Source organism: Cheilinus undulatus, linkage group 18 (genome assembly GCF_018320785.1).
Source record: "Cheilinus undulatus linkage group 18, ASM1832078v1, whole genome shotgun sequence".
In the NCBI taxonomy this organism is placed as follows: Eukaryota; Metazoa; Chordata; class Actinopteri; order Labriformes; family Labridae; genus Cheilinus; species Cheilinus undulatus.
Genome location: NC_054882.1, coordinates 38438671 through 38459434, shown reverse-complemented (window position 1 = coordinate 38459434; position 20764 = coordinate 38438671). Strand labels below are relative to the sequence as shown.

The window sequence follows — 20764 nt, the reverse complement described above, 5'->3', positions numbered from 1 at the left end:
GCTGTCCAAGTTGCACTGTCTGCCTTATTTTTGCTTTGTACAGTAGCCTATAAGGGACAAACAAAACACGACTTGAGAGCTTTATATGTGCAGATTTAGCAGGCACATCAGCTTTCTCCCTCAAACTGGATGCAGTTTGGGTGCAGTATACAACATCACCACTAGATGGCAGTAAACCCCCCACACTGTTCCTTTAAGTCAAAGTATAATGAATAACTGTATGCTTAGGTATCTAAAGAATAAACAGGCATCCAGAACTTCTCCTTTTGAATGTTAGACCAAATTTTATTAGTATGGTGCATTCATCTACAAGTAAAACTTAAATAAAGCCATTTAAAGTGAAACTGATTTATTAGTTTGAAGGACATCAAGTGGTGTAACTGAAAGGAAAATGGAGAAACTTTAGCTCATCAGCTGAAATATCACATCTGAAATCTCCTAAATTTAAAGGTATAACATTTCATTGAAAACTAAACAGAATCTATGCACATAAAGTGGCTCATCTGCTATAAAAGATATTTACTTTATCAATGTGGCTGCCATCATTGTTACTATATACCTACTTCATTTCCTCTGTAGAGTCTCATAATCAAACTTTAATTTTAGTGTGTCAAACAAGTGTTCATATGAAATCTGCTGCAGCTCTCTCGGCCTGGCTCTCTCAGGATCCTTGCAGAGAAGCCACGTACTTATGGCGGATCTCAAACTCATCAGCTGGTCGGTTGTACGCTTTCCACACCGGCTCCCCGACAAAAAGCCTCATAGCTTTTGTGTACTCCTGAAAAAAACAAAACAAAGGTAGGAACACATGGATTTACTTCCTTTAAACAGTTGCTAAAAGGGATTTTAACAACTAGCTGCTGTTTAAGTAAGTAAATGATTCCAGATACTTAAAGACCATGGATGAAGCTAAAAGTCTCCAATAGTTCTGTACCAGGGTATAAGGCACCATAGTATTTAAGTCAGGTCAAAGTTACTTCAGTTGAACAAAGTATTGCACAGGATTAAAATAGTACAAATATGAATAAAAAGAAAATTAAAAAAACATTTAAGTCAGGTACACTCTCATCATAAATTTAACCATTTTAATGCAAAATGAATATATTGTTCTACTTGACAGAGAAGGCTCTGCTCTAAAGATGCTCCCTGGGTTAGTCCAGCAGCATGTTCTGACATTCCATGGAGCACATGGCTAGAAACCCCCCTATGGATTTATGACAATGCGTATTGTCTACAATAAAATAAAACTAGTTCAAAAGCAATAAAGCCAGAATAGCATGAGTCTGAATTTGAGGGTGCAAGAAGCTCTATGCTAAAAAGGAGGAGGCTGGGGTGGAGGAGGTTGAGCTTTGCCAGCAGCAGTGTGACACATCTGCATTAATGCCAGCATCTTGGAGCAGGGACCACAAACACCTTTTAAAACTGCAAAGTAAACCCCAGTCCTTCATGAGAGGATAGGGAAATAATTATACAACTTCTTGTTTTAGCCATTTTTGATCAAAATGATGGATTAGATTTCACTGCTTTTGGTAATTAATTTCAATAAATTCCCTGATTCATTACTGATATTCTGGAATACAAGCCTTGGATTGATTTAGGGATATTGAGAATCACCTTAAAGTTTGACATCAATGAAGTAGATACTATGAAATGTTAAAGTACTAGTTCACAAAATATTCTACCCATTAATAAGCCAACATCTCATTACCCGAGGGGACTATTTTTTTATTTATGTAGCCTTTATTTAACTGATTCACACAAACAGAAAGTTTAATGATTGAAATGTGTCTGAAGACTACAAAAAAAAATTTTGAATAATTTAAAGATATTTGTTAATTTTACTGCAAAAGCTCAAATCTAGGCAAGTGAAATCCACACGTTTGGTACCTATGTTTGTTCCAAACTCAGCTGCATCCTACAAACCAGTTCAACAAAAAAAAAAAAAAACAGGTTTGAGATACTAAGACATGCACAAAAAATTCACAGACTAGACTGGTGATGCCATATTTAGCATCTTTTCACCCTGATTAGGCCATTATCCTGAAATCTGTGGTATTCTATAGCCATGTTTCCATCAGGGGGGTCCGGTTTGATTCAGTTTGGTTTGGTACGCTAAACCCCAAAATAGTTTGCATTTCCACAGACACCCGTGCTCTCACTTGGGTGGGCGGGGCTGTGAAAGCACGCATGTAAAGTCACAGACAGCGCGAGTCAGCTGTTCCAGCTGCAGAGTTATAGAAAGGATGAGTGACAGAAATCAGTCGGGAATAAGCAGTTAACAGCTTTATTTCAGCTGAAAGTGCTTTTTAAAAAAATAACTACATCTTAATGTTAACCGCTGTCAGTAAAGATCCTCAGCTGATGGAATACGTGTACAGAGACGGTTTGAGTCGTAACCCTGAGTTAATATGTGAATATATCTAGTCTAGAACAGTTTATACGACAAAATATGAAGGTTTAGAGCTGTACTGTGAGAATTCGACGCATTGAAAATAAAGTAAAAGTTCAGCTGCTGTTAAAATCAAGCTAGATTAAGTCAGAAATCCGGGGTGCGCTGATCTCGTTTTAAAATAGTCTGCAGCCTCAAGTTTTACCACAGAGCAATGTTTTCACAGGTTATCTAACGTAAGACGTAGATTAATAACTAGTTACAGATGAGAATGAACTGTTCTAAGGCTTCGTATTCACAAAACTTCTCCATTAATTTAGTTTCTCATCCATCACGGATGGATCAGGCTGATGTGAGCCTTCAGGTTCTGCTTTGTGTACTTAAAATCATCCAGATAAATGTCAGGAAACTTGATTTGTGGCCAGATACCAATATCCATAGACTAGGAAACAGTTTGGATCTCTGTTGAGTCCAAATATTCCCATTTAGGCAGATACTGGTCCATTTTTCTCCAGTTTTCACCAGCTTCTCACAGCAGACTTCTGTCTTTGAAGCCCGGAGGCGAGCAGCTGAGTCGCGCGCTGACGTGATGTCAGTGCAGCCCCTATTGTTGTGTGTGTAGCTCCAACTTTTTGGTATGGTTAGGTAAGATTGGCACCCCTACGGAAGGGTGCCGAAAAGTGGGACGGTACAGGTCGGTTTTTTGGGACCCTTTCTCTATGGAAACGCCAAAAAAAGTGTGCCGCACCAAACTGGAAACGACCTATATGAATGAATGAACTTTTTGGAGTGTTTATTTGATTAAAATTTTTCTTCAATTAAAGACAAGTGACCAGAGGAGGTGGGCCTGGAGGTAACAGGGCCAATTTTGAACCTAAAACCCTTTCCAACTAAAGAAGGTTCTTCAGATTTTCCCACAATGTGTTCCTAACTACAGTGTCACTTAAACTAAAGAACTTTTTATGTAAAGACTAAAACTAAATTTAAAATAGTTGTCAAGATTCACACAGCAGTACTTTCCACTATAACTTGCTAATAGCTGGTGCGACAGGCTGCTGGTGATTTTTGTTCAGTCTACACCAATGTTAAAAAAAGACACTTTAAGTTTGGGACTTTTTAAATTGAAGACAGCAGCTTGACTGCCTGAAGAAAAAGTGTGTAGTTTGTTAAAACGTCAAAGTAAACTTGTTTTAGAGTCAGAAACAAACAGAGCTTCATGTGCCTCTGGCTGCAGAGATGACAATGCAGGCGGTAACGGCACACGGCTGCATCACTGTGAGGACAAAGAATGAATGGAACTTCAAGTTCATAAATCTGCCCTCTGCGCAGTTTTCTGATTGAAAAAAAAAATACTTTTCTAATCCACAGTAGAATAAAAACTCATCTTTTTATTTTTGTTTGCATTCAGCTGAATGGAATTACCAGTCAGGAAGTCCTTTTAATATTTGCTTTAGTCTTGTTCAAATATTATTCTTTTCTGCAGCAAATTATCCTCAAGCATTATTTAAATGTCTTTTTATGTAATTTAGTTTACTGACATGCTAAAACTTCAGAAGATCTACACTACCAGAGCTATGGAGCAGACAATGACTTTAAGAAATGTGGCATTAAAATCACAGAGAGTTATGTACAAGGTAGTTCAAGGTAGCCCTCACTTATTCAGTGGTGTACTGCAGAGTATAAGCAGTTACACAGAGTATACCAAGAGGTTTTCATAGCCTCCATGAAGTAAAAACAGAGTAAATCCCCTGATGCTCATAATCCAGTAGTATGCTGCATTTCTTTCTTTCTAGGATGATGAAGTCATGAACTCACCCGTCTCTGTCTCAGACTGGCTCGTTCTCATGGTTTATGTTTGGCTGTATTTAGGATAAGCCAAACAGAGGCAGTGTAGAAGCCGTGGTTGTCTGGGATAGAGGTTGACTGATACTGATTTTTCAAGAGTTTATAAGACCTATAATCAATATTTGGAACTTATGCATTTACATTAATAATAAGCTATTATTACGTTTCAGTCATGTCTGTGCTATATCTACAACTGATAGGATGTAAATGTGTTATTTAAAAAACTAGACTAATCTTTTACCGATTACTGAACATATAAATGGCGATCACTCATTTTACATCTAGCCAGAGAGAATTGTGGGCAGGACATGAGGGAGAGTGTAAATACAGTGCCATAAAAAGTATTTTCCCCCTTCCTGATTCCTGAGTTTTTACATATTTATCACACTTAAATGTTTCTGATCATCAAAGCAATTTTTAGATTTCGCAAAGACAACCCAAGTAAAAAAAATTGCAGTATCTGAATGATTATTTAATTTTTTACGGGAGGGGGGGGTCCAAACCTATCTGGCCCTCTGTGAAAAAGTAACTGCCCCCCCTTTGTTAAGTTAACAGTGACTAACAACAGTTCTTGGAAAGCTAAGTTCAATTTCACTGGCCACACTCAGCCTGATTGCCACCAGATTTCTTGAATAAAGAAACCACTTAAATAGAAGCTGTCAGACAAAGTGAAGTAGGCTACAAGATCTCAGAAAGAAACGCATTATGCCATGATCCAAAGAAATTCAAGAACAAATGAGAAACAAAGTGATTGAAATCTATCAGTCTGGAAAAGGTTACAAGACCATTTCCAAGGCTTTGGGACCCAAGCAAACCACAGTCAGAGCCATTATCCACAAATGGAGAAAACTGGGAACAGTGGTGAACCTTCCCAGGAGTGATTGGCCAACCAGAATTACTCCAAGAGTGCAACAACGACTTATCCAGGAGGTCACAAAAGAACCCAGAATCACATCCAAAGAACTGCAGGGCTTACTGGCCTCAGTTAAGGTCAGAGTTCATGACTCAACCATGAGAAAGACACTGGGCAAAAATGGCATCATGGGAGAGTCCCAAGGCTAAAACCACTGCTGACAAAAAAAGAACACAAAGGCTCATCTCACATTTGCCAAGAAACATCCTGATGTCCCCAAGACTTTTGGAGAAATATTCTGTGGACTGACCAGACAAAAGTTTAAGTTTTTGGAAGGTGTGCGGCCCGTTACATCTGGAGTAAAAATAACACAGCATTTGATAAACATCATGCCAACAGCAAAACATGGTGGTAGCAGTGTGATGGTCTGGGGCTGCTTTGCTGCTTCAGGACCTGGACCACTTGCTGTGATTGATGAAACCATGAATTCCGCTGTCTATCAGAAAATCCTGAAGGCCAACGTTCAGCCATCAGTTCATGACCTCAAGCTCAAGCGCTCTTGGGTTATGCAGCAGGACAACGACCTGAAACATACCAGCAAGTCCACCTCTGAATGGCTCGAAATAAACAAAGTTGAGGTTCTGGAGTATCCAAGTCAAAGTCCGGACTTAAATCTAATTCAGATGCTGTGGTATGACCTTAAACGGGGAGTTCATGCTGGAAAACCCTCCAATATGGCTGAGTTAAAACAATTCTGCAAAGAAGAGTGGGCCAAAATTCCTCCACAGCGATGAGAAAGACTCATCACCAGTTATCACAAACACTTGATTTCAGTTATTGCTGCCAAGGGTAGAACAACCAGTTATTAGGTTCAGGAGAAAATTACTTTTTCACACAGGGCCAGAGAGGTTTGGATTCTTTTCCCCCCTTAAAAAATGAAATAATCATTCAGACACTGCATTTTCTATTTACTTGGGTTGTGAAATATAAAAACTGGTTTGATGATCATAAACATTTATCACAAGAGTGATAAATATCCAAAAGGCTCAGGAATCAGGAAGGGGGCAAATACTTTTTCACAGCACTTTAGAGCCAAAGTAGCGCACTTTTAGTAGTTGAGTGTTGATGTACAAAACTAAATAATCTATTTAATCTATTAGCTGAATTAAATAAACAAGAGAAGTTTATAGCAGGCAGTTTATCCTTTGCTGGATGGCTCGATAAAGCATGAAAAGAAGTGGAACATGAATTAAGAGTAATCCCCACACTACAAGCACCCCGACATCTTTGTGTTTATTCCTTTAAAGAAAAAAAAGAACACCAGTATTTAAGATTTGGGGTTGAGTTAGCAGTTATTAGCCACGGTGGGACAATATTCCACATCTGACCAATAACCTCTGTCTCTGTTTTATTTTACTGATAACCAGTAAGTTTAAAGGGGACACACTATGTAAAAATCACCTTTTCATGCTTCTCTAACAAAACTATGTGCCCCTGGTCTGTCCACAATCCCCTCAAGTACCAGAACCCCCCCTTTCTCCACTTTTTAGTAAATGTGTGCTGAAAGAAGCTATGCTCAGATTTTCCCCTCATGATGTCATGTGCGGAATTAGCCCCGCCCCCAGGTTGGCTGGCCCTCCTGACTTTTGTCTGGGAGATTGATGGTTCAAATCCCAGTCAGGTCTTTAACTTTGGATAGAAGCGTCTGTAACATTGTAACATCAGGAGAGCCACATCCATTTCCTGAGAGGGGTGTGGTCATGGGCGGAGTCAGACAGATCAGTAACATTTAAAGCCACAGACACAGAAATAGCTCGTCTGAGCAGGGCTGAAACAGAGGGTTTTTTTAGACATGCAAAAATCCCAAACTGGAGTGTTTTTTCAGCAACAAACTTCACAGGCATGTTTTGGTGACCTCTGAGACCAGTATAAACTTGTCCTAAAAGGGTAGGATATGTCCCCTTTAAGGGCCTTGCTGCCATTGTGCCAGTATGAAAGCTTCTAACTGTGTTTACTGTCAATTGCTGGTTAAAGAGCTGGAGGAAACTGCCTAAAAATGTAATCTCCAATTTTCACACCAAACTACAATTGTCCATTTTCATTGATTGTTCTATACTTTTTCTATTATTGTGGTAAATTTTAAAGTTGCAGCTTGTAAAATTTAACAGTCACACTCTAGATTGTGAAATTGAGATTGTAAAACTGAAAATAGCTGCCAAAAGTAAAATCTTTAAAGTCCTTTATTAATCCTCAGGGGAAAGAATATATAACAAGAAGAAGGAGAGGAAGAAGAATAATATATTTCTACTGAGTTGAATGAGATGCCCATCATCATCATCATCCATTAACAAACTGTTAATCTCTTATGGTAACTCTAGTAAATGTAGGCTGATTTGTAAATTCTGCATTTATTAAAAGCAGAAAAAGTTTTAATTACAACTTTTTAAAAGGTGTCTAGACAGGACTTAATTGTCTCCCAACAGCCAATCAGGGCAGAGTATTCACTGAGAATGAGGTATAAACTCATAGATACTACGTACAATCTCATCCGGGGTGAATCGGTGGTAGATGCCAGCGGGGAGAGTAATCAGGTCACCCTTGGTCAAGAAGATCCGGATCCACCGGTCCTGTTTGTTTCTGACGTCAAAGTAGGCGTGTCCATCAAGGATGTAGCGGATCTCATCGTCCAGGTGGAGGTGCTCCGTATATAAAACCTTCAACTGACAGATACAAAAACAAAAACACATACAAACCATGCAGGGCAAGTTATTGTTTACCTACAGTTCACATTTTAAATACTGGTCATTAACAAGTAGGTGGTAAGAAAAGTTAATTTTATGTAATAAACTTGTAGTTGAACTTCATTTAAGTCACATTCTGGTACTTTAAATAAACTTTTATCTGCTTAAGGGTTTAAGCATTTCAAAAGACTTCCACTGAAAACATAACCTGCAAAATTTAGTACAGTGAAATTAAAAATGCTAAATTTCTGCATTTTTAGTTGATAAAACAAGACAGATTTGTGAACAAAAACACATAATTGTAATGTAATCTTTGTTAGAAGCCAGGATGGGACTGTTTTAGAAAGAATCAGTTAAAGCTAGCTCTGACCTCCAGAGACACATTTATTGTGCAAATTAAAGATTACACCAATACCTGTAACACTCTCCCTTTGCCAAAATTTTCTCTAATGTTTGACTATGAAAACAAATCGCTTTGCCCAACAGGTGACAACTTCTGCCCAGTAGAAAATATCTTTTTAGTTAGACTAGATGCCAGCATTAAATTTATATGACACAACAGATGAACACTGGCTTCTACTATCTGTTCATGCCAGATTATCTGACAATAGCCAATGTTTGTAAACTCTAGTTTGTACACTCTAGTTCTAATTTATTACATCTCTTTGATAAAAAAAAACTGCAAGACATTAAATCTTTGCACCTCCTATAAATAGCAGGATTCTGGTTTTGGGTTATGATCATAGGGGAAGGGTGTGGATACAAGTGGTTGAAATGGACATCCTCAAGAGGTTGGCTGGGCTCTGCCTTAAAGATTGGGACATTGGAAGGAGCAATTTTGCATCAAAAGGAGCCCACTGAGATAGCTCCATCCTGTGGAGGTCTTCCACAGGGCTTCCACGACCAACTAGGCAGGGACCTCAGAAGACCCAGGAGGGACTAAAGGCGTTAAATATCCATGGGATCCCCCAGGACAAGCTGGAAAATGTCACTGAGGAGAGGGATGTCTGGGCTGAACTGCTTCGTGTGCTGCAACCAGGACCCAGCCCCAGATAAGTAGAAGAAAAAGAGATGGATAGTACAGTCCTTTTTGGGTGTTATTTTGCATGACCTTCTTTTTAATATTTTGGTCCTATTTCATACTGTATGTTTAATATCATTATGGCCACCATCTTTAAATCAAATAGCTTTTAACTTCTATCCTATGTAACTTTAGGTATGCCAACTATATTTCTCCTTTTGATAACTTTTGTTTAGGTTTACTGTGATCTGCTCTTTAAAAAGGAATGCTCCTCGGGCACCTGTGGCCTAGGCGCTGTGTCGGAGGACCTTATGAGCAGGTACTTGTTCCTCTGGGTTGGACAACCAGAGTTCACAGCAAACCTCTTGCTCATTTCCCATTCTCTGTCTCCAGTTTGTGGTTTTAGCCACTTATCTGTCTCTCCAGCAAAGTCTTAAACCCCCAAATAAATCTTCTTAAAAAATGTACGCTTCATAGCTCCCACTGGATTCTGGTCTCGGTTTACATAAAATTTAATTTATGTGCAAAAAATATTTTAAAAGTGGTAGATCCACATTCACAGTTTAAAGCATTTTCCCCAATAATGTTTGTTTTGGAATTAAATAAAGCTGATTTGATTTAAATATGCAGTTTCTGCAGTAAAGAGCTTGTGTGTTACCTTATTATCGTAGTCCGGTAGTGTGTCCCTGTGAATGGTGATAACGTCCATGTAAGAATAGCCCTGATCTTTCCTGATCTGCTCCAGCTCAGGGTCGTTTTCATAGATGTCAGCGTTCAACTGAAACAACAGGAAAACAGCTGTTCAGTAAATAAAACATTACATTATATCTGTGTGGAAAAATAATGTACTGTTTAAGAACAGGCTGCAGTGGAGGAGTCGACTACTAAATTATTGGTAATGTGCATTGTTTGCCAACTAGGATAATAATGTTTTTTGCACAATCAAAAAGGTTCTAAAAAACTCAGACAGCTTATCTTATTCCAAAATAGTGGTAAATTATGACAAAATTAAAGAAACAGGTAATAAACATGCAGAAAGTAAAACATGCACAAATAAACATTTAACTAATGATGAAAAAAATAAATGTTTCAAAATGTTTGTTACAGTATTTTGGCTTTAAGAGTCTACTAACACAACCTCAAAAACACACTTGATTTGTTTTATAATAAATATCAATCAAACTTTATTTGTGCAATACTTTACATACAAAGAAATACATTTACAAAAAAAAGACATGACTCCATCTCTCCACCTTACAATCTATGCACAAGGTTAGAAAATATGTCTTGAATGAAGGTCTGAGTACAAAGACAGGCCCTGAGTCACTAATCATGATGAGGGAACTTAGGAGATTAGATTAAAATGTTAAAACACTAAAAGATAACCCAGTAAAATATGCTAAAACGGAGAGGTGAAATCCTTAAAGATAATCTTGAAACAAAAATGAAACAAAATACAAATCAATAAAAGACTCAGAGGATGAATTAAAAATCAGTTTAATGCCACACTGAGAATGTAGATCTTGACTTTTGTTATCTATATTTTCCACTAACTTTATGCTCGTCCTTAAATTGATAGGAATGGTTCCTTTTAAATGTTTATGTTCGATCAATGTATGTTGTGCAGATTTTGTAAAAAGAAAAAACGAAAAAAACAAACAAAAAACAGCAAATAAAGGAAATCATTCTCACGATCTCAACACAAGCCAGAATGACTATTTTAGCCAAAGTTTAAAAGCTTAAAATAAATAGACATTTGCCATTACTGATATCAAACTAGGGCTGAACAATTTTGGAAAATAATCTAATTGTGATACTTTTCCCTCGATATTGCAATTGTGATTTGATATACAATTATTCCTTAACTTTCTTTTATTCTCAAATAAGGGCTGAACAATTCTTTAAAAGTGTCTTATTCTGATGAGTTTGACTCATATTGAAAAGTGGATATGAATTGTTGCATTGAAGGGTTTTTGTCATTCTCATATTTAATAAGAAAAAAGTACAAAATGAAGAAGTTAGGATTATTTGTAGACTATTCTTAAAAAATGGCACCTGAATGATTGCATGATATGTCATGCATAACATCTCTGCTGAAAAAAGCACTTTAAAACTGGTATTTTGACACAAATTTCAGGTCAAAGAAATTCTTCACCTTTTGCAATTTGTAAATTGCAGCAGGTCATATTGCAGTTTTAGCTAATTTTCTATTAATTTCCCAGCCCTGTATCAAACTCAAGCAAAATTTAATACTGCTTTGCAAAAACTTCTTCATGTACAAATTGTTTAGACTTTTTTATTAGCATTACTTTTGTGGTTTGAGGAGTTTTTTAAGAAGCTGAAAACTTTGTTTATATACAGTTTCAATAAATAATTTAAGAATAAATAAATGTTCAGCAAATACAAGGATGCATGATACTATTGGCATGATTAGCAGCTGCCAGAGTTTTTGGCTGGAACAGCTGACCTTTTTCAGCTGAAGTCTTTTTCTTTATTCATCATCATTACTTGCACTAACAAAATACGGGTGTCTTAATTTTCTCATATATATAAATAAATCATTTTTGCAGATTATCTCTCCATTGCTTTAAACATATTTTCGTTGTCCGGTACTATTCTGTTTGAAACATTTTCTTGCGTCTTTCTTGCGTAATTTTTATTTTCTTCTGAGCAGCTGTAACAAGTGAGAGACATTATTAAGCGTGTATCATTATAACAATTACATAATAAATACTTTCTCATGTCACTATCACTTTAAAAAATCTTATTTGTCCCGTTTTGGTCCTCTTATGCAATAGTAAACTCACATGTGATAAAAGGCCACATCTGACCAACTAACCTGTAAACTTGCCAAAACTTGAAAAACCTTCAATAAAAGTGGCCTAGTTTAGGTTTTTGTGCTAGTTTCCCCCATGCAAACATTCTCATTTGGATTCTGCTCATTATACGTTTCTATTCCCACAGTTTTTAGCAGAATAACTGGGAAAACGCCATCTCAAATGTCGACATATTTGTTGGTATTAGCTGAGAATCAGTTACATAACACGAAAAAGTAATAAATTTACAGAGGCTTTGAAAATCAATAAAACTATCAAACAGTCTTTGACCTCAGCAAAACAGAGTTCAGATTACAGCTAAATTCATTTATTGACAGCTTTGTTAGCTGTCAGGAGGAATAAAGTATTCTGAATTGTTTTACCTTCCATGAAAACACTCCCAGCTTCTCTAACTCCTCCACAGACACGGGCTGGTTCGGCTCCAGTCTGTGAGGCTTCTTCGGGTCCTCTTCACAGCTGTCCATGTACCAAGCTTCGATAGCCATGTTCAGACACCTGGCAGGCGATTCTACCGCAGCAGTGGTAAGTTTGACACACTGAGGACAAAACTAGACATGCAGTCGCATGTCATGCAAGCGTCTGCAACCATACTTCCGGTTTACATTAGTGACGCATGCGCCGTTAACGCTCGAGCCACAGTTCACAGGCGCGATGGAGTATCCATCTTGGACCACGGGTCAAAAAGGAAAGTGTACGACAGTATTCTTACTTTCTCCCCACATTTTTAAGCCTGTCCCGCAAAGGTAACCACCCTGGATCCTTATCAGACATGTAACACTGTCTTACATTTTTATTTTGCCTAAAATGGTACTTAGTATTTATATATCGTTATTTAACTCCTCTGCTTCAGGGAGTGAGGATCATTATAAAACTTATTTACTATTTATGGGGGCTTTTCTACTATGGCTTTGATAAATGATTATGCATTATGAGTGAACTATTATAACTGAGCTGTGAGAGGATTTGGGAGTGCGCATACTCCCTGAAGACCAAGTAAACTGGTTCACTCCGCACACCTGTGAAAACCCTGCACGACCCCAGTGGTTGGGACCCCAAAAGTAGGTCACAGAGGTGTTTCCAGTGGGACAGGAATGTGTGCCTGAAAAAGAAATGCCAAAAATCTATGATTAGGAGGATATACATTCATTCAAAAATTTTATTTGGTTGTTAAATGTTTTTTTAAGAACTAAGCATTTTCTCATAGAGCAGAGGGGGTGGATGCTCATGCTCAACCAGTAAAAAAAACAAAAACAATGCCCCTAACAACAAACAGCAAAATGTATAACGGTCATTATATTAGGTCTGTTTAAATTTACAGAATTATAATACATTCACTTGAGGAAATACATCTGCTTTGTGATGTGTAAATTAACAATATAATAAGCTTGAAATGTTATAAAGTTTAGGGGTGAAAACATAGGTTAATTCTTTTTAACTAGTTTTAACCTTTTTATCCTGTTGCTTTTGATGGCAAAACAGATTTATTTTTACTTTTTGACACAAATAATTTCACCCAAATAAGAAATATTAGAATTATGAAAAATCATCTCACTACATTGAAAGAGGACACCTGTAAAAGTTGCTATTAGGCTTGTTACAAAAACAACTTTTGCACAAATCTTTCACAAATTTCAATTCAGTTTAAAGAAACTCAGCAGGAACATTATTTACACTGCACCAAGAAAGAACCAAACATTTTGTTTGATTTCTTTCTGATTGTCATATTTTTCTTGATCACTTTTTTAAAAACACTTTTAATTGTTTGCCTAATTTTTGTCGATTTTTCAAATGCAACGGGCCACTCAACAAGCCTATATAGGTTTGTCTGGCTTCTCTTGTATATTTCTTTAGTTATTGTTATTTACTTACAAATTATCATGCATCTATAGTATTTCTTGTTCTACTCTGTTTTTCTTTCTTGTTCATAGGTGCAATATAATAAAAATAAAATAAAACAAGTTTCCCCTTGGGTGTAATTAAGTTAATGTTCAGATATGCATCTTTGTGTATGTTTAAATATAGTCCTATTGATGTTTCTTTCTTTTTAGTGTAATAACACAAGGAAAAAAGAAAAAGACTTGCAAATTTCAATGAGTTGTGGTTATGTAAAGTTTTGAAAAGTTGTGCTGAATTAACCTTTATTTATTCTTTTAGTTTGCTGGTGACACTTAAGTCCAGAAGATCCAACACTTATTAAATAACTGGAAATGTATTGCATGATACGGTGACCTTGTAAGAGTCTAAGAGATTGAAAAAAACCCAAAATCATTTAGGAATATCTATTTGGGCTTGTTGTGTTTTAGCTTATATGTCATTACTTCTCTCATCATGTCTGTGCTTTTTCTTTGGTTTTGCAATGATCAAACAGAAAAGATGTCAGTGGACTGTTGTGACGCTGGGCTGGGCCTCGTCCAATCAGATGTCCTGGGACAGCCGAACTACAGGATGACTCCTGCCCTGTAAAATCAAGAACTGAAAAAGTTTTGAACCCTCTCTGGCAAATGATCTTAGACCAATGTTAGCACACAGATGATTTTGTTTGTGTGCACAGAGAAATATCAGAATGGCAGTTTCACAAGCAAGCAGAAGCAACCTAAATGAGAGAATGTGGGAGCATGAGTGCAGGAAATTTGAGCAAGCGACAAAAAATTTGTGAGCAAGCAGACATTTTGACTACAGAGAAAATCTAAGCACAAGAGGGCAGTTTTGGACACAAATGCTGGTTTTGACGAAAGAAAATCTGAGCCCAAAATCAATAAGCCGTGCTCTCAAAACTTTAAAATGTGCTACTGAGTTTTGCACAAATAATGATTCCATATTGTTGCAAATTTTACTCAACCAGAAAATGTAAGTTAACTGCTACAGCTCTGTTATGGTTTGAAAGATGTCGCGACAGCACCCTCTTGTTTATTTGTTGGCAAATGCACAATAAGGGTCTTCATTTGGACTGGATAGACAACTTCCAAAGTTTAATTTTCTAACAGTTGTTAGCTCATGGCATTGAATATTGTTCTTCAAAATTGTTGATTCAGTTTTGTTGTCATGGTATTGTTATCCCCCCCCCCATAGAGGTCTTAATGTCAACAAAACGTGTACATATGCCAAATGTTAATTGTGCTTTGGGAACATGATTTTGAAGTTTGAGGAAATGGTTCTTCCATGACATGAAATCTTTTTTTTCCATTAAGACTGGTGCACTGGTCAGTATGAAAAACTGCTGCTGTAAAATAGCACTTTTTGCTAAGGGAATGCTCTTGACTTAGTGAACTGACAAAAAAAAAAAAAAAATTAAAATCAGCTTTAAGGATAGTTGTTCGACTCCTCAAAACTCAAAAAATAATATATTTATTCCTTCATGTATTCTTAAACAGATCAAACACTGGACTGTCTTGTTTGAAAGGATGAAAGATCATAGCAATTGTGATGTGAAGGATAATTTAAATAAAAGGAAATTCTGTTTATTACATGCATTAATTTGGTGAAAGATTTCAACAACAACTTTTATGAAGGTCTGCTGTCACATAATAGGATGTTAATACAACATAGTATTTTTATTGTTGTTATTTTGGTCATATTAAGTTTGTACATTTGTACGTTGTACCAAGTGATTAAAACAGGTCCAGGTTGTTATTTTAAATAAAGGTTTACAAAAAAAACATAGGGAAACTTACCTGTTAGCGTTACTCTGTCTTCAATTACTAGCCTACACCATAGACACAATAAAGAGTAGACTGCATCGACCACGACTACCTATTGGCGGTGACGAGCTGTGGGGCCGCCATCTTGGTCCGGTCACCCACTCCACTCACTGTAATCTGTTTGGCAGGTGCAATGAAGTGTAAGCGCATTTAATCAATCATAACTTGCTGAATACTAAACAGATTTTCACACTTTTTTTTCTGCAAACGTCATAAATGTAGGACACATGGTTTGGTGTATTTTAATATTCATAGTGGGCTTAACAGTAATAGAATATTCTGATATGTGATATATGTGATGTATGATAGGTATTTTGCAAAACACACACAATATATATAAATAAATTATATGTATAGGCTATACACACACACACACACACACACATATATACACATATATAAACACTAATATATGGTAGAGAAGCAGAAGCAGATTGTGTACTACTCAGCTATTTTAATAAGTTGAAAAATGAAGAAACAGTAAAAGAATACATTATATAGCCATATATAAGCTATAACACAATAGACAAAGGTTATATATCATAAAAAATGAAAGTCTATATCTACATATATCATAAAAAATGAAATTCTATATATAGCAGAAAAAAATGAAAATCTACATATATTATAAAAAATGAAAATCTATATATTTTAGAAAAACATGAAAATCTACATATATTAGGAAAAATGAAAATCTATATATAGCAGAAAAAAATGAAATTACATATATTAGAAAAAATGAAAATCTAAATATATTAGAAAAAATGAAAATCTATATATATCAGAAAAAATGAAAATATAAATATTTTAGAAAAAATGAAAATCTATATATATTAGAAAAATGAAAATCTACATATATCAGAAAAAATGGAAATCTATCTATATTGGAAAAATGAAATTCTTTATAGGCCTATATCAGAAAAAATGAAAATCTACATATATTACAAAAAATGAAAGTCTATATATATATTAAAAAAAATCTAAATATATAATAAAAAAAATGAAAATCTAAATATATCAACAAAAATCTACATATATTAGAAAAAATGAAAATCTACATATATTAGAAAAAAATATTAAAATCTACATACATTAGAAAAAAATTTATATATATGAAAATATGAAAACAGATAGATTGATTGATTGACTGATTGATTTTAGTTAAATCCTAAAAAAATGTACATTTTCAAGTTAAACACAAGAACATGACATCACCCCGCCCCAAACCATATTTACACATAGTTACACAAAGTTGCTCATTAAAGTGTTGTTTACAGGTAGGATGACCGGACCAAGATGGCGGCCGTATTTCTTGCGCCCCAGCAGCCCACGCGGCGTTTGCTCTGTATTATGTCTATGGCCGACACTGTAGTAGGTGTTTGTTTGTTCTATCGTGTGGAGTGGGAAAAAAAAGTGCAGTTGTCGACGAGGATGGGATTCGAACCCACGCGTGCAGAGCACAATGGATTAGCAGTCCATCGCCTTAACCACTCGGCCACCTCGTCAGCGTGATGCACACGATTCCAGTACCACTGTGTATAGTAGTTCAGCTCTGGAATATCAATATTAACTGACAATTTATGTTAAATACGTCTTTTATTGACAGAATAAAACAGAAACTACTTCTGACAGAGTACGACCGAAAGCTTCTTTCTTTGGTTTTCGATATATATTAAAATATGGGATGCTTAACACATATTTGTAGGTCATTACGATGAAAAACTACAGCCACCCGTTAACATGGTCGCTCGTTAACACACGGATGCTGCCAGTACTTCTTAACTTTTTGAAGTGTAAACAGCAAAGAAAGTCGCGGAGGTTTATCGCTGCAAGCTGCTTTGTATGGCACTAACATCTAGAAGGATAGTTTTATCTACTTACCTCAATGTATCCAAACATTACGCTACATGTTCCTACATTTTACATAGAGCCTGATAGTTATATGCCACTTTATAGCAAGGCTAGATAGAGAGATGCGTATTTAGCGCTTATTCACGTCGACAGCCGCCACCGAACTAGTGATGGGTCGTTCGTGAACGAGCCGGTTCATAGAGCTGACTCTTTTAAGCAAATGATAAGAGCCAGATCCCATTTTAGAGCCGTTTCATGTTATTTTGACTATTATTATTATTTTATATAGATTGTGTGTGTCTGTTATTTGATTGAATCGTGAGGATGCTATTTTATCCTCTACTCAGAGCTGCCAACTTTCACGCAATGGGCGTGAGACACACACACAATTGCCACCTTACACACGCTCTCACACCACACAATTTTTTTTTTCACACAGTCAAATCCGAAAAAGAAAACTAAGAGCGCTGATCAAGCCTACAGCAGTAGCGTTTAGACTTCCTCTATAATTTTATAGAATAAAATGGGTGACTTTAGCCTTTTTTCAGGCTAGAAGGTGAACTATTCCAAAAGCATGATTCCCTTTTAATGCAAAGCAGATTCAGGATGCAGATGAGCCATTTTGTCTGTCCAGATTCAGGGTTTAGATATCTGGGAGTCAGTATCAGCCCTTCTTTCTCTGGTTGTTTTGAAGCTAACTTCACACCTTTGATTGAGAAATGAGAATTCACTTGCTAATTTTGTGGTTTGGCAGCAAATTTACAAAAAATAGTTTATTGGTTTCAACATCCAGATTGGTGCAGGGCAGAAGGAAACCTTTGCATACCGCCATCACTCCAAAACTCCCTTTCTCTCCATCACATTTCCCTCCAGTCCAGCAGTTAGATCTTCATGAAGAATCTGGATGCAGTTTAGACGAGCACTGAACCTTTCTCTGTTAAGCCCAGTATGCAACAATCATCTGTTTCCAGCTGCCAAATGAGATGTCACACTTAAACAATGGGACAATATGGGACTAAGGACTTGTGAGGATTTTTTAGATCATGTTTTCTCCAGCGTCACAGACTTTTACTATTTCTTTAATCTAGTTTGTTTCTGGTATCTCCAGATCGGCCATTTCATTCAAACTCATAATTCATCATTTCCTCATTTACCTAAAAGTTCCAGCTTAGAAGTCATCCTACAGATGACTTCAACTCCAAAAGATCCGATTTCTAAATCTATAATTCACTGATGTGATTGTACTGCGTTTCAGCAGACACCATTAAAATGAAATGAGAGGAAGAACTATGGACAGGTGTTCCTAAACTTACATGGGACAGAGCTTTGAGTGGGTGAATAAAACATCTAAATCTGATTCATTTCAAAGTTCTTCATGGTGTTCATTACCAGTCAGGTAACGGTGGCCATTTTGATCCTTCGCCTCAGACAGGAAATTGGTCATTTCTGTATTATTCTTAATGTTTGGGGTGGGGTAGAAACATGATGAGGCAAAGCTTTGGCTTCGCTAAAGGTGGACTATCATGGTGTAAGCATTGCCTGCCGGTGCCAACAGATGCACTGACAGTCTCACCCATGGTCTCACTGGACGACTGGAAGTCATGGCAGAAGGTGAATATTCCTCTATTTCTCCCAGCATTGTGAGTATTCTTGCTACAGTTTGCTGTCTTTCTCTCTGTTACGCTCTGACTCGTCTCCACAACCGGGCAAACGTCTTTCAAACTCTATAAACTCCAAAAGTTTGAAGGGAAACACACCCAAAATGCTGCTGAGATTGAAGTTACTCATGTTCGCCATCTCCTGGTGTAAAGTGGTAACAGCGCAGAGCTCTGCCATTGGCCCTATCTCCCTATAGTAAAGAATCCTTTAAAAAATTCCTGGATCCAGATGTTGATCCGGATCACTCCCAAAATCTAATCAGTGCTTCCTTATGCCATTTCTGACATTTCCTGAAAATTTAATCAAAATCCATCCATAAATTTTTGAGTTATGTTGCTAACAAACTAACAAACCCACCCGATCACATAACCTCCTTGGCGGAGGTAATAAGTCTGCATTAGCCAATTGTATTGAAGAACTTTTAAGGTGGTATTGGTCGTTTTTGTTTGATCCTTCTCACAGATATTATTCTATTCATTATTTGTAATGTTCACATTTAAGTTTAACTTCCATCTCTCAAGTTTGGGTACTGAGGATTCATTTGAGCCAGACATAATCCAGCTGTATTCATGAGATCAAACTATTGCTTTTGCAGTCTTTGATCATAATTTCTTCTAAGACATAAAGAGCTTCAAATGTAAGTGATTGGTTTTGTACAGAGCCCTGGAGATGACATGAACGTGTTTTTGTTTTTTAATACTTACGTGCGATGAAGTATTTCGCACATGCGTGTTAGTATCTCGCACATGCGTTTTATTCATATCTTGTACGTGCGATTTCTCAGTAACTCATGCGCACGTTTTATTTGCATGTGAGATACAGAGAAATCGCACATACGAGATACAAACAAAAAGCAAGCACGAGATAATAAAATGTACGTCCGAGATAGTAAATCGCACGTACGAGATAATAAAATGCACGTTTGAGATGGTAAATCGCCTGTGTGTATAAAAAAAAAAAAACATTCATGTCACCTCTTGGGCTCTGTAGTTTTGCATAAAATATATGAACTTTTTTTTAAAACTACTTTCATTCTATTTTTGAGTTCTTAAACTAGACAATTATTATCCTATTTAATTTAAATCCGCCACCACCCTCCCCCATCGGAGGACAAATAACTATTTTAGTGAAAAAAACTCAAATGTTTTTAGTTTTAATTTTAAAACTACTTTTATTCTATTTTCAGGTTATTAAACTAGATGATTATTATCTTTTATAATCCCCCCCAGGACAAATAACTTTATTCTGGTGGAAAAAATACAATAATATATGCTTTAAATGTTTTCTATTTTCTAATTATTAAACTCAGGGATTAAAGCAAAAAAAAATCTTTTGACTGAAAATTTTTTCGACACCAAATCATATTACCCAACCATCAACCCACCATGCCACACATGTAAGAGCCTTTTTTTCTGCCTAACAGTCACTTCCAAGGGCTTGACATTGACACCCGCCAACTAACCAAATGCGGGTGGATTTCAGCCGTGGCGGTAGCAGCGTGACTCTAACTAGCCACGATGACGGGTTGAATTTATCAGTGTCACAACTTATGCTTCACTCTGAAAGTGCTTGTCAGTTAGCCCTAATGATTTAGACTTGTTACAGAGAGGCTGTTCGGCACATATAAGCTCAAATTTCCCTCCAAAATAACTGAAAAGTGTCTGGTTTCTTCATCCATTCGTGCATATTTTACACAGCGCCAAGGGCTTCGATGCTGTATGACATACACAAATGCGACACTCACAGACATCTACGGATACACACTTGCACTGACATGTTGGTTAGACTGAAGGCTTCTATCTGTTTAGGGAAAATGTTTCAGAATTTGCAGGATAAACTCAGACCTGAACTTTCTCTTTCTGCTTTAAAG

General features: G+C 36.6%; 1 protein-coding gene and 1 non-coding gene across 2 annotated transcripts; both read right to left on the bottom strand.

Annotated features, from left to right (window-relative positions):
• Nucleotides 1-264: 264 nt before the first annotated feature.
• Nucleotides 265-12277, bottom strand: adi1 (acireductone dioxygenase 1). Its single transcript, XM_041812225.1, has 4 exons — nucleotides 12049-12277; nucleotides 9508-9627; nucleotides 7628-7807; nucleotides 265-778 (listed from the first exon to the last, which is right to left on the bottom strand). The coding sequence occupies exons 1-4, from the start codon at nucleotides 12169-12171 to the stop codon at nucleotides 662-664; spliced, it is 540 nt and encodes a 179-aa protein (XP_041668159.1). The 5' UTR covers nucleotides 12172-12277; the 3' UTR covers nucleotides 265-661.
• A 4530-nt stretch (nucleotides 12278-16807) lies between these two features.
• trnas-gcu lies at nucleotides 16808-16889 on the bottom strand. The gene has a single exon. It is a non-coding gene; the product is annotated as a tRNA-Ser (tRNA).
• Nucleotides 16890-20764: the final 3875 nt, after the last annotated feature.

Excerpts from the sequence above, each read along its gene's own strand:
- adi1 (XM_041812225.1), bottom strand. The coding sequence starts at position 12,171 with ATGGCTATCGAAGCTTGGTACATGGACAGCTGTGAAGAGGACCCGAAG. Across the intron at positions 9,628-12,048 it reads TGGGAGTGTTTTCATGGAAG|TTGAACGCTGACATCTATGA; the intron begins GTAAAACAATTC and ends CTGTTGTTTCAG. Across the intron at positions 7,808-9,507 it reads TACCGGACTACGATAATAAG|TTGAAGGTTTTATATACGGA; the intron begins GTAACACACAAG and ends TGTATCTGTCAG.